Genomic DNA, 13714 nt, shown 5'->3' with positions numbered 1-13714 from the left:
GCCCTGAGTGAAGGCAAGAGCACTGTACAGATGCTGTTTGACATAGTCTTTGATGGGGACATACAGGAGCTGGAAAGAGAGTGCCCTGAGCATAGGCCCGTGGGGTGGAGCAGCCATGTGGAAAATTGTCACCTTTATAACATTGTCTTCAGTGCATTAATAATTTATCATATCTTTACTGTCGTTAGTGAATGAAATGCGAGAAATATTTTGAGTTGTAGAATTGATTCCACAGTTTGCTAGGTGTAGACTTGACCAAAGATTCAGACCACGGAATAATAGACCAAAGGGCAAGACAAAGTATTAAGTGAGTTGAAGAATGTGACTGTCCTATGCAGATCGAATAAAGACAACTTGACTTAGGATTTCTTTTGGCTGTTTCTCTCAAAGAGGAGAGCATGTAACTTTAAAAAAATAAGCACCTGCCAGCATTAGAACCTTCCCACTACCCCGTTCGGGTTTTAGTTTATGTATGCCACTTGTGTAGGTCAGCTCTGCAAATCAGAAAGCAGGAACAGGGTCTCAGTGCCTACAGCTAGCTGGTGCTGCCTATGAGGAGCGAGCTGTGCTCCTCATTCTGGAACAGTTGAGTTCTGAGGTGTGGAGGTCCACCCTGCTAAACTGGTTAATTAAAACACTTGGTATGCCTCCCACCACCAAAGGTGAACTCCATAATTTGCTAGATTCTTTTCACTAGCAGCCCTTCGAGAATTACCAGAACTCCCTTAAAGAACCAAAGAAGCAATATAATCTTTAAAGCAGGCTTGGGTGACCCTTAGCAAATAGTGCAGGTGCAGTGACCCCAAGTTCACTTCCCTTGTCCTGTGACCCAGTCTCCAAAAAGGGTTTTCATGAATTCAACATATGGAGACTATTTTTTGTGTGGTGTAATGTGTTGAAGGGATTTTGACTTTACCCCAGCAATGCCTTTCAGTTAAAGTTTATCTACACCTCCTGTTTTAGGCTCCTTTGTCAATTTTTGCTTTCTGTTGAAAAGTTAGGAAATCACTCTGCTTTACAAAATCCATAATCTTAAGACTCTAGGGGCTCTAGGAGCTATTGAGTCAGACCCAAGGGAAGCATTGCTTGCAGCCTATCCTTGAGATTCCATTAAGAGAGCCATTATTTGTCTGTGGCAAGACTGGCTCTGCATATAGTCCTTCCCTGATTGGACATGTTTGTAAAACTGGAAGGTGAGGTAGAAAAACAGTAGATGTCTCAAGGGAAACTTAGTTGTATAGCCCTCACCTTCCTCCTAGCCGTGAGTTAGCAGCTCACTGTTTCCTGAGTAGTGTGTATGTAGATTGCAGGCCCATAGAGTGCATCCTCTTATCTTATTTAACCAGTAAACGCTGGGATTCATGACGTCACGTTCAGTATTTGGAATTCTCAGGAGGGTTGTGAGTGAACCTTTGAAGTTGTTCTTTAAGCTCTGGTGCTTACTACACACACACAGACACACACACACAGACACACACACACAGACACACACACACAGACACACAGACACACAGACACACACACACACGGTGTGGGGGCATATCGACCAAGGTAGCAGTCCATAGTATGCTTATAGGAAGACTTTAATTAATATATATTATATATATATTATAACTCCATTTTATGAAGCATTGAAAAATGGGAGGGATCACCTGAAATGAAACCCCTCATCCCTGGGGAATGAAGAGTCCCAAGTGTCAGTTTGGTTTCTTAGTAGGACTCTTTGAAGGAGTCTGGCTTTCCCTGAGTCTTCTGGAAAGCAGAAATTGGAGACCTTGGTGGTTGAAGTACTGCCCTTTGGCCTCAGACATAGATCCACGTTTTTATCCTGTAGTTGTTTTTACTTCCTAAAATGGCTTTACTCCTTTTAATATGATGAATGTCTTTGACTCAAAGGAATGCTTGAGGAAAATGGCGACCGATAGAACTGAACCATGGTTACATGAGGAAGGTTCTCTTTGGGGAGTTTGTGTTCTTAGAGTGAGCCTCAGTTGTCTTTTGGGATCAATCTTCATTTGAATTCGAGGAGAGAGCCAGGGCTGTTACTTACTGCCTGTAGGCTGCGCACTGCTCAGCCACGGCTCTGCCAGCAGTGCCCACAGCTGACCTGGTGCTTTTTCTTTGTTTAGACTCAGATGTCCTAAATTGACGGTTTTAAGAGGGGAAGTTTGTAAAACAAAGACCATTTATAACTGAGCAGTTGAGTTTTTTGTTTGTTTGTTTGTTTAAAGTGCCTCCTTGTTGTTTTAACAGCCTGCTTTTCTCTCTTTTTCAGATGGTTATTGGAGAGACTCTGTCTGTTTACCTTAATGTCTTGCATTCGAATTCCTTTGTCAACAATCACTATGTAGCCACCCTTTACAAAGCCATCGGAGCCTTTTTGTTTGGAGCCTCGGCTAGTCAGTCCCTGACTGATATCGCCAAGTATTCTATAGGCAGGTTTCGGCCACACTTCTTGGATGTCTGTAAACCAGACTGGTCAAAAATCAACTGCAGTGATGGTTATATTGAGAACTTCATATGTCAAGGGAATGAAGCCAAGGTCAGGGAAGGCAGGTGAGTGTATGATTTCTAATGCTCCTGTTGCTTTGAGTAGCACCCCTTGGCTACAAGGTTTTGGTGACTGGAAGACCACTTTGAAAGGAGAAGCTTGTATAAACAGAGGAATGATCGAGATTGTGACCGGCCAAGGAATGGGTGGAGTCGTGAACCACCCACCACCCCATTCTCCATCCTTATCTACTGCTTAAGTCATGAGGCTTTGTGTCCGTTTAGGAGCAGTTTATTGAAATGTTTTATTATCATGTATGAGAATATAAGATGAATCTGGACCATTTACTTCAAGGTTAGTAAACTACTTTTTAAAGATGCTGGTTCAAGGGTTGAGATGTGGCTCAGTGGGCAAACGATTCTTCTACTCAACTAGTGTTGCTTTGCTACTATACTGAAATAAAACAAAATAGGAGACAGTCTCTCCAATAACCATCTGAAAAAGAGAGAAAAGCAGGCTGTTAAAGTTATAGTCTGTGTGCAATAGCTTTACTGATACGTAATCCACAAACGTGAAGTCTGTCCATCCTAAATCACAGTTTTGATTTTTGTTCCATCAGGGCTTGTGTATGAGCCTGTGTCAGTCCACACCCTCCAGCAGCCCTTGGGTCATTTTTCTGTCCGTAAAGTCCTACTGTTCCATGTTTTCTAGGACATTGTGTGTGAGATCATTCAGTGAGAACTCTGATGTATCTGTCTTTTCTTACTAACGTAAGAGATTTCTAGGAGATTATTACAGATTGTTGATTCAATCATCTGAACGTTGATTTATATTTAGGTTGTTTCTAACTTGGGGCCATAAAAAAAAAAAAAGCTTCAGCCGGGCATAGTGGTGTACTCTTTTAATTCCTGCTCTTGGGAGGCAGAGACAGGTGGATCTCTGTGAGTTGAAGCCAGCTGGTCTACAGAGAGAGTTCCAGGCCAGGCAGGGCTTCACACTGAGACCATGTTGCAAAAAATAAAAATAAAATAAGATAAAAGCTGCTATAAATATTTGTGTGCATGTAATAAATACACTTGTATTTACTTGAATGAGTGCCTAGGAGTAGCCCTGCTGAGCCTGCAGCTTTGTAACAGTGTCATTAACATTGCAGGAAGCCACCAGGTGTCACAGTGGTTGTACATTTGCATTCTTCCTGGAATGTGAGAGTTCTCCTTACAGTTCTCCCTGTCCTTACTAGTTTTTCCTGTTAGCCTTGCTGCAGGCTTCCTGTATCTCGGGGTTTACGTTTGTATTTTGTCTTTTGTCCGTAAGTGGTGCTGCGGCTGGGTATCTGCGTGTGGCCTTTGTCCTTTCAGGCCTGCCGCCTGGAAATCCCTGCTCCACTCTTGTCCTTATAAAGAAATGGGCTCCGTGTTCTACTAAGTTGTAAGAGTTGCCCTTTTTGTGACATGTTTTGAGATTTTTTTTCCAAATCAGTTGGTTTTTATTTCTTACCGATACTCCTTGAAGTATAGAAATATAAACTTTAAAGACCTTTTTTGTTCCATGTGATGTTTGTGTGTATGCACGTAGAGACCAGAGGTCAGCATCATGTGTGTTCTTCAGTTACTGTGTACTGTATTTTTTGAGCCTGTGTCTCTCTGGAGTGTGCTGAGGTGATTCCATGAGACTGACTGGTCCCTGAGCCCCAGAGATCCTCTGTTCTCAGCTTTCCCCATGCTGGGAGAATAGGACTCAGTCCTCACCTGTTTCAAGGGAGCCATCTTCCCAGCCTCTGCAAAGTCTCCAGGAAACCCAGTTTATTTTTCACTTTCATAGTTTGTAGTTTTGGATCTTAATGAAATGTTCCCTCCTGTGTGTTATAAATCTATTTTTAAGTTTAGTGCTTCCAGCATTTGAATTTATTTTTGTGTATAATGTAAGGAGCGTATTTATTTTTTCTCATAGACTACACAGTGTTTGTAGCCTTATTGACAACTCCATCTTTTAATTTTAAATGTTACTAGCACTTTTGTTGACAGTGAAGTAACTCTATAATGTGGCTGTGCTGTTGAGTGGTGTCCATTCATTAATCTTTGTGTCTTCTCTGCAGCAGCATGCCACAACTTTATAGTGTCTTAAAATGAGGCCCCTCTGTTCTTCGTGTTAAAGCTTTCCTTGTCTGTTGTAGGTTTGTGTGTGTGTCTCATTTTGTAGAATTTTCAGTGAGATTGTTTCACATCTTTACATTTATGGTGACTTGTAATCTTTTAAAATATATCTTTTCTATTTTGTGTGTGTGGTTTTTTTTCTGCATGCACGTATATGCACCATAATCCAGTCATCTGAACATTGACTTATATTTAGGTTGTTTCTAACTTGGGGCCATAAGAAAAAAAATAAAGCTTTGAGGCTAGAGAGATGGCTCAGTGGTTAAGAGCACTGATTGCTCTTCCAGAGGTCCTGAGTTCAATTCCCAGTACCCACATAGTGGCTCACAACCGTCTGTGATAGGATCTGATGTCCTCTTCTGGTGTGTCTGAAGACAGCTACCTCGTACCTGTATAAATAAAATAAATAAAAATTAAAAAAAAAATGAAGCTTAAGCTGGGTATAGTGGCTCACCCCTTTATGCTCATGCCTGGTGCCCACAGAGGCCAGAGGAAGGTGTCAGATGATTTGGAACTGGATTTACAGACATTTATGAGCCTTACCTGTGGGTGCTGGGAATCGAACCTGAGCCCTCACGAGAGACTAGCAAGTGCTCTTAACCGCTGAGCCATCTACCCCCTCCCCAACCCTGTGGCATTAACACTGAGCCTCCTAACTTACAACAGTGGTGTCGATTTTGAGGTTTTCTTTAGTTCGTGTTACTAGTGGATATTTCCTTTTCCATCTTGTTCTACTTTTAATCTCTGGAGCCAAGGAGATTTCAAAGCCAAGAACAATCTAGGACTGGGGTGTGGCTCAGGAGTAGAACTCTTGCCAAGTGTGCACAGGTGGGTTGATCAGAAGCACCAAAAAGAAGCAGAGAAAAAAGGAAAAAAGGGAAGGGAAGGCCCAGCTTCTCGGAGGAAAAGCTAATGTTGCTCTTTGTTTCTCCTAGGTTGTCCTTCTACTCGGGACACTCTTCATTCTCTATGTACTGCATGCTGTTTTTGGCCGTAAGTACTTCATGCCTGCAGGGGCTGGGGATGGCTGCTGAGCCCAGGCGGGTTCCTTCCCTCTGTTGCATGTAGCAGGACTAAAGGGGCAGAAATTTTGCTCCTGCTCAGGAGCTCATCTGTCCCCATGTGCCGACACTTTGGAGGTGCAAAGCTTCTGTGCCCTTGGAGGCCCAGCAGCTTTGTGGCTTTCCTCCTCCTCTCTTCCTTGTGAGGAGACCCCCATGAGTGGAAGTGTAGGCAGGTGTGTTATCGTTTTAGTTTTGAAAACATTTCCCAAAGACTTTGCACGGTCCTGGTCCAGCCGTGAGAGCTAGCCTGTGGACCGGCATGCTTGCCATGTTCCATGTTGGCATGGAGGAATTAGAAAAGATGGACAGCACACTGCTCACTAAACCAGGACTGAGTACGTAAGACAGGGATAGTGTACATTCTACAAGTCTGTAAAGGTCAGTTTTTATATTTTATCACATTCTTTTTGTACTTACGTAGTTACTTATGAAATTATACACATCACTCTGTGGTATGGCCACAGCATTTGGAGGGAGACCTTTGCTCTCACAGATTAGCTAAAATTTTTTTTCTTTTAAAAAAGTTCTTTTTATTATATTTACTTACTGGTGTGTGTGTGTGTGTGTGTGTGTGTGTGCATATTTCAGGAAGCCAGAGGACAGCTTGTAAGTATTCTCTCCTTCCTCCATGTGGGTCATGGAATTGAGCTCAGGGTAGTAGGCTTGGTGGCAAGTGCATTTAAAACCTACTGAGCCATCTTGATGGTCTGGTGTGAAATTTCTTTGTAAATAAATTTTACATAGTTGTAATGCATGTAAATTTGAATATTCTTGTTTTTTTTTTCCCTTTGGTCATATTAAATACAACATTAGTATTTAAAAGTAAGAAAAAAAATCCATTGTGGTTGGGCACAGTGACATGCATGACCTAGCACTGGGCGGGGTGTATGTTCAGGATAGTGTTAGCTATGAAAGCGATCTAGGAAGTGTCATGTTGAGTGGATGCATAAAAGTTAATTTGTCCTCAGAATTTATAATCAACTTTAAATGTTTATTTGAAAAAACAGTAAAGCCGGGTGGTTGTGGCACACACCTTTAATCCCAGCACTTGGGAGGCAGAGGCAGGTGGATTTCTGAGTTCGAGGCCAGCCTGGTTTACAGAGTGAGTTCCAGGACAGCCAGGGCTACACAGAGAAACCCTGTCTCGAAAAACAAAAACAACAAAAAAAACAAAACAAAAAAAAAAAGAAAAGAAAAAACAGTAAAAAATTGCAGATGTTACTACATTCAGTGCTAAAACTTCAAGCTGTTACTAGGTAATTTTTGGATTCAACATTCTGAAAATTACAAGGCTTTCCTCTTGCATGAATGTAATCTGGTGCGGAAGCAACAGGTCCAGACCTGGCAGTATTTAGAACTTCTTTCTAAGACACTCTCACACCTTGCTCTGCCATGGGAGAGGGCTCACTGCAGAGGCAGTAAGAGCCAGCGCCACCTTCTTAGGAAAACTTAGCACTTGTTCCAAGGAACCAATCGAGTTCTGTCTTCTAACTAGGATGTGGAGGACAGCTGGTCTGTGAGGCACTGACACCTGTAGGTCTTTAGCCAAAGCACGTCTGTGGGCTGCACTGATGGCCTTTTGAAGTGTTGGCCAGACCTAGTTGGGTCTGTGGTGATTCACGATCAATATCTCTGTCCTTCCGATGAACCTAGGGCTCTGTTTTGGTTACTATCAATGCTTTGTATTTTACACTTTTAACTCCTTTTTGTAATTTCCATGTAGGAAAAATGTGGAGTGACTGCTGCTTTCAAGGTGAAGGGTAGAGGCCTTGGTAGGGGCTGCTAAGGTCTGTGAGCTTTGCAGATCCCATGACAGGGTTTGATTCCCAGCGCCTACACGGTGGCTCAAGCTGTTTGTAACTCTAGTCCCAGGAGATTCAACATCCCATTAACGCCTCCAAGGGTACCAGGCATGCACATTGAACATAGGCATACATGGAGGCAAAACACCCCCACACAAAATAAAATAGACAATTGGAATGCAATAGGGGAAGACACCCAGCATGGACTTCTGGCCTCATTATGGATTATGAATATATGTATCCACATCCTTAAACTCACGAGTGCACGTAACATAAACAGATAAAAGTCTAGATAGGCTCCTTATATATAAACCAAGGCATTTCTGGAGAAATCCATGATGTTTCACCGTCTTGACATAGTAGAGACATTTACTTGATCAGCATAAAGGCCCAGCTTTGAGTTGAGTGAGCCCTGCACAAACAGCGGCTCCTGGCTTTCCTATTTATATATAACACAACCTTCCCTCTCCCACATTCCTGAGATACTGACTCATCTTGTTTCTCTGGGCATCTTGGCCTTATAGGTCAGTCCCAGGTTTGGGTGGAGAGACAGTTATTTTAAGTCTGAAGATTACTGACACTTAGAAATTAACTCCTAGTTAAGAATTTCTCTAGAGCCTGTCCTTTGACTATTGTTGTGCCCTGGCAGGCAGCCTAGACCTGAGCTCAGTGCCAGTGCTGGAGGGAACTCAGGGCAGAGCTGCTTCGCACTTGCTTAGTGACTATCCTTGAATTTGATTGGGTCCAAAGATTGCAAATTCGTGTGACTGTCAGAGTAGCCTTCAGAGGACACTGAGAAATGTATCAGTGGTTTCGTTGTATTTTTGTGGATCTATCCTGTTGAGGTTTACATCATGGCTTGTAACAAAATCCATTACACTTTCTTTCTTCCCTGCCACAAAAGTGTATACTAGCCTTGCCCTCTCAGGTACAGGCCCCGCCTATTTGACCCTTCCTGGCGCCTGCCTTCCTTGAGCCTCGTGGTGGTGGTCACTTAGCACTATGTCTCCGGAAGACCTTTTCAAACTGTGGAGAAGCACTGAGCAGGTGATGAATTCATGGCTCAAAACCGAATATGAATTAGGGTCTCCATGAATGGTAGATGCCTAGAGAAGCCTGAACAAATGCCTGCTTTATACTCGTCGCCTGGCCAGATTCATTCTCAAATGTCGGTGAAACAATCTATATAGCTTGTGTATTTGTGTTGCGTACGCTGTTAGTGTTGTTCTGGCCTTGGGGATTTTAGATTTTAAAAATTATCTTTCCATTCTAAAAATAGCTCTCCCCCTTTTTATAGTGTAGAGATCAAACTAGCTCCTACTGCATATTCATACCAGTCAGGTACCACTGAACATACACACCCTTCAGCCCCCAAATAACCGACCCCTCGACTCCAGTTTAAAATGGTAAGTGGGGGAACCCTAAGACTGTAACAATATTAGCAAGGTCAGCCATTGGGCAGAACAGACAGAAGCCAGCTGCTAAAGGGTTTGCTCAACAGTCCATTTCCAGGTGTGGCATTATATCATTTAATGGAAAGTAAATATAATTTTAGAAACTTTATTGTGGACTGGCTATACTCTAACTTAGGATAGGTGCTTGGGTGCTGTAATCTATTACCATAGACCACATAACTTATGAGTAGCAGTGTTGTTTTGACAGTTCTGTGAGTCAGGGTGTCTGAAAACAGGAGTAATGCGGGCAGGTTCTAGTAGGACCTTCTGGCTGCACACTACTGACTTGCTGTAGCCTTACATAATGCAAGTAATATGGGAACTCTTGGAGGCTCTGCCTCCCTGTCCTAATTATCCTGCCAAAGGCCTTTTCTCCCACTCTTGCCTCTATGGGTGTTAGGATGTGAGGGCACATTCCTGGGTAATACCTGCATAGGGGAAATGCCCAAATTGTCTCAAATGTTTAAAAAGCCAGCAGTCCTGGTGTTGTACTGTCAGCATGAATTTGGAACATTAGCACTTTTGCTGAAGGGGAATTCACCAGGTTATTCCACTGTCATCTCTAGGTGTAACCACTGGTTAGTCAAGGCCACTCCCAAGGAGTAAGAAGCTGTCTGTACAATCTGTGACGTCCCAGATAAGCCAAGAGGAGCTTGTCTCTTCCCTTCCTCCAGCTCAATGGACACTTGGCCCTATAGTGAGCAGGACGGTTCACCACAACTGCTTAGACACAAAGCCAGAACCTGGAGCACAAAGGTCATTGACCCGTGGCATTGCTAGAGGATCCTAGTTAATTGCTAAGGCCATTCCTTCCTACCTGGTTTCTAAACGTGGCTGGGTTTACTCACTGGCACTACTTCTCTTGCTAGGATCTTACGGTTGGGGCTTACCACTCACAGGGAACTGTATTAGCATTAGGAAGGCTGAGAACCATTGAGCTAGATGGGGAAGGAAAGAGAAATGCCTCATGGAAGTTTCCTTGTGAGACTTTGAGCTTGGCATCAATTATCACAGCTTTCTGAGGTTTGTATGTAGATGAAAATTCAGGGAGGGAGGAGTGTCCAGTGTAGTAAAGTGGTTTTTGTTTGTTTGGTTTAGTTTTTTTGGTCTCCTTCATTCTGAATCATCTCCTGGGACTTCACATCTCATCCGATTTCTAGTGTCCCTGTGAGCACAGGAATGACAGAATGCCAGGTTCTGGTGTTCCTTTTATAATGATTACTGTGACTATCAAAGTTATTAATGTAGAACCACAACCAAGGGACACTGACCTCACTGCCAACCCAGTGAAGTGATTTCTGGGTCGAGACCATGTTTCTATAACAGGGGAAATACTTGTGTGGGTGGAAGAGTGAGAAAAGAAAAGCTGGCTATGGAGAGGCAGCTCACAGGGTGTTGCTGGACCTGACTGATAGCTGATCCACAGTCAATGTCCTTTTCCTTGCGACCTGGGGAATAACATTTTTCAAAAATATTACTTAACCCACCTGTAGGCGTCCTTCTGTGAAAGGAAAATACTGTTAGAGGGATTTTGAAGCACTAAACAGGAAATGTTTTTTCCAGTCCATCTCGAGTACACCTCATGTCAGACTTATCAAAATGAATCTTCCTTTAACTCCATTTAGAGGTGTTGTGTGCCCACCGTCCCAGCAGAGATGGTTAAAATTCTCCCTAGAACATCTTTATTTGCAAATATTTGTAATTCTTAGATGTTTCTAGCATCTAAAAAAAAAAAAAAAAACCTGTTGCATACAGCTGAATTCTTGTTCACAGTACCTAGAACTTGGCTTCAGGTGTAGTCTAGAAACTTATCTTTATTTTTTTTTTTAAGATTTATTTTATATATGTGAGTACACTGTTGCTGTCTTCAGACACACCAGAAGAGGGCATTGAATCCCATTACAGATGATTGTGAGCTACCATGTGGTTGCTGGGAATTGAACTCAAGACCCCTGGAAGAGCAGCAGTGTTCTTAATCACTGAGCCATCTCTCCAGCCCCGAAACTTACCTTTAAAATGAACTTCATAATTGAGGTGGAAATGTTTGAGATGAAATTCTTTAAAAAAGCGGGGGTTTGGGGGAAGAGGCTCTATAGAGAACTGGTGTCACTTAACCTAGCTGATAAGTTTAAACAACTGGTATGGCACTTTATAATTATATATTTACAGCATGCACTTGCTATGCCTTGTAAATAGTTTTAAACAGTATTCCAGTCATTCATAAATTATTGGACAGATTTATGTATATGTAATTATTTTTATGTGAATGCCCTTGTGCATGCAGAGGCTAGAGGACAACTTCTGGTGTCATCTTCGGGAATATTGTCCTCCCCGTTAGAGCCAGGGTTTCTCATGGCCAGGAGTCAGTCCATCAATAAGGCTAGACTGGCTGGCCAAGGACCCATCTCTCCTATCTCTTTGTCCCCAGCACTAAGATTACAAATGCAAACCATAGTACATGGCTTCTTTTATGAGGGTTAGGAATCCAACTACTGCCCTCATACTTCCAAAGCTAGCATTTTACAAACTGTCTTAGGGCCACTATTGCCATGATCACACCATGGCCAGAGCAACTTGGCAAGGATAGGGTTTATTTGGCTTATGCTTCAACTTGCAGTTCATCATCAAAGAAGTCAAGACAGGAACTTGAGCACAGCAGGAGCTGATGCAGAGGCCATGGAGGAATGCTGCTTCCTGGCTTGCTCATCCTGCTCTTATAGAAACCAGGACCACCTGCTCAGGGATGGCACCACCCTCAATAGGCTGTCTTCCCTCATTGATCACTTATTAAGGAAATGCCCAAGGGCATGCCTAAAGCCCAACATTATACAGTTGTCTCAATTGAGTTTCCCTCCTCTCCAACTCTAGCTTGATATGAACTAGTCAGCACGCTGAGCTGTCCCTCCTAGCCTGAAGGTTTTTTAAAATTTTTTTCTCAAATCATAATTCATTCACACAGGGGTTATAAACACAGAAAGGCAGGATGTGGGGAAGGGAATGACACTGGAGTGTGGGTGTTCAGGGGGAATACAGATATCTTTCAGAACCGGGTATCAGCTGGGTGAAGGTTCAGGGGACAGGCCACTATGACTCTGCCTCTGATTCACTTGTCCTTATCTAAGTTGGTATTGTCTGCCAAGGCTACCTATTTACAAGGTCTATGACTACTCAGGCTGGTAAATTTCCACAAAAGCTGCCTGTTTACAATAGCTTATACCCATCTGTTTCAATGTTTTTCCACAGAGACCCAAGATTTGGTGTTAGTATACATGTATGACAGGCCTATTGCTGATTTTAGGCCTATGGCCGATTTTAGGCCTTCAGTGTGTAAGCAAGGCTGCCCCTGACATCTCCTCCCTTCTCTAAGTATAGAAGGGCTGTGGCGATTCTAATCTTGCGAAGGCGGCGATAGAGGCCTGACCTCCAGTACTTGAAAGGGACCTTGTAATGGCTCCAGTCCCCGTTGTTGTCCAGTGAGGCATGAGAGCCATACCCGTCCCGATGTTGACATCAACCCCTATGCAGTCAGGCTTGTCCCTCAGGGAACCCAGAGAGATATTTTTATCTCTTATTTATATTCCCTTGCAGTGCTTAGCCTCGCAGCCTAAGCAAGAATTGAGATCGCCTGTCAGAGGGGGTTCTGGGTGGCTCCTCTCTGCTTGGTCTAGGGGCAGAAGTCCCCCCTTTTAGGTTGGGTGGAGATGGGTTTTGGAAACACCCTGTATAAAGTAACCACCTCATCTTGAGTCTCGTGGTCCTCCAAAGCTAACTTATGATAATATATCTGAGTAGGTTTTGCTACCAAATTATTTATCTGTTGTATCACAGAGTTAGTCCGCCTATTTGAGGGCCAGGGACCAGCAGAAATAAGCAAAACCAACCACAAAAATGGTCCCAAGATGGCAGGAAATAGGGTTGACAACCTTGGGGAGGCTGAAAACCAATTCTTGTACCAGCATTCATCTGTCTCTCTCTCTGATTTTTCTTAGGGCCTTCACTGACCTAGTTCATGCTCTCTTTAACCCTCCTTGTCTTGTCTATGTAAAGGCAACATTCTTCTTTAAGGGCTGTACACAGTCAAGAGCCTTTTCTATTGTAATTGTACACAGCCTTTTCTATTGTAATAGAGTAAATCAAGTCCAATAAGGATCTTTGCGATTTTAGGAGGTCTCTTCAGACAGTGAAACGAGGGATTTCTTCCGATTAGTGATGTCAGTCTCTAGCTGTTTGATGTTCTTTCAGTGGCCCTTCAAAGGTCTGAGTAGTATAAGTTCGGAGGCCAGCATCTGGATTAGAACTTCTAACAGCAGACATCACGGGTGATTCATTTTTATCTGGGATTCTGCCTGAGTTAAAGCTCCTGGGAGTCCCTCTTTCTCTAGGTTTTCTGGGGTTGGGTCAGCCTGAAGGTTTTTTAATGTTGATAATTACATTTTTATTTTTAGGATGGTAGGGTGGGGAGGCATGGCACACAATCTTGCATCCTAGATAGCCTGGAACTTTCCATTCTCCTGAGTACAAGGACTGTACCTACTATAAAATGACTAAAAGCAGCATGGTTGTTTTGTTTTTTTTGAGACAGGGTTTCTTTGTGTAGCTCTGGCTGTCCTGGAACGCACTCTGTAGACCAGGCTGGCCTCAAACTCAGAAATCCGCCTGCCTCTGCCTCCCCAGTGTTGGGATTAAAGGTGTGCACCACCACCGCCCGGCAGTTGTTTTGTTTTTTAAAATGATAATAGATTCACTGAAG

General features: G+C 43.1%; 1 protein-coding gene across 2 annotated transcripts in view; it reads left to right on the top strand.

The window, feature by feature from the left end:
* Plpp1 (phospholipid phosphatase 1) overlaps positions 1 to 13714 on the top strand; it is a 66065-nt gene that overhangs the window by 50514 nt on the left and 1837 nt on the right. For both annotated transcript variants that reach the window (XM_028784350.1, XM_028784344.1), the window contains exons 3-4: positions 2276 to 2556; positions 5580 to 5637. In XM_028784350.1, the coding sequence (XP_028640183.1) occupies positions 2276 to 2556; positions 5580 to 5637 (339 nt within the window). The remainder of the gene's footprint in view (positions 1 to 2275; positions 2557 to 5579; positions 5638 to 13714) is intronic.

The sequence above is a fragment of the Grammomys surdaster genome, unplaced genomic scaffold (genome assembly GCF_004785775.1).
Source record: "Grammomys surdaster isolate TR1022 unplaced genomic scaffold, NIH_TR_1.0 99, whole genome shotgun sequence".
NCBI lineage: Eukaryota > Metazoa > Chordata > Mammalia > Rodentia > Muridae > Grammomys > Grammomys surdaster.
This window is presented reverse-complemented; position numbering and strand designations above follow the sequence as displayed.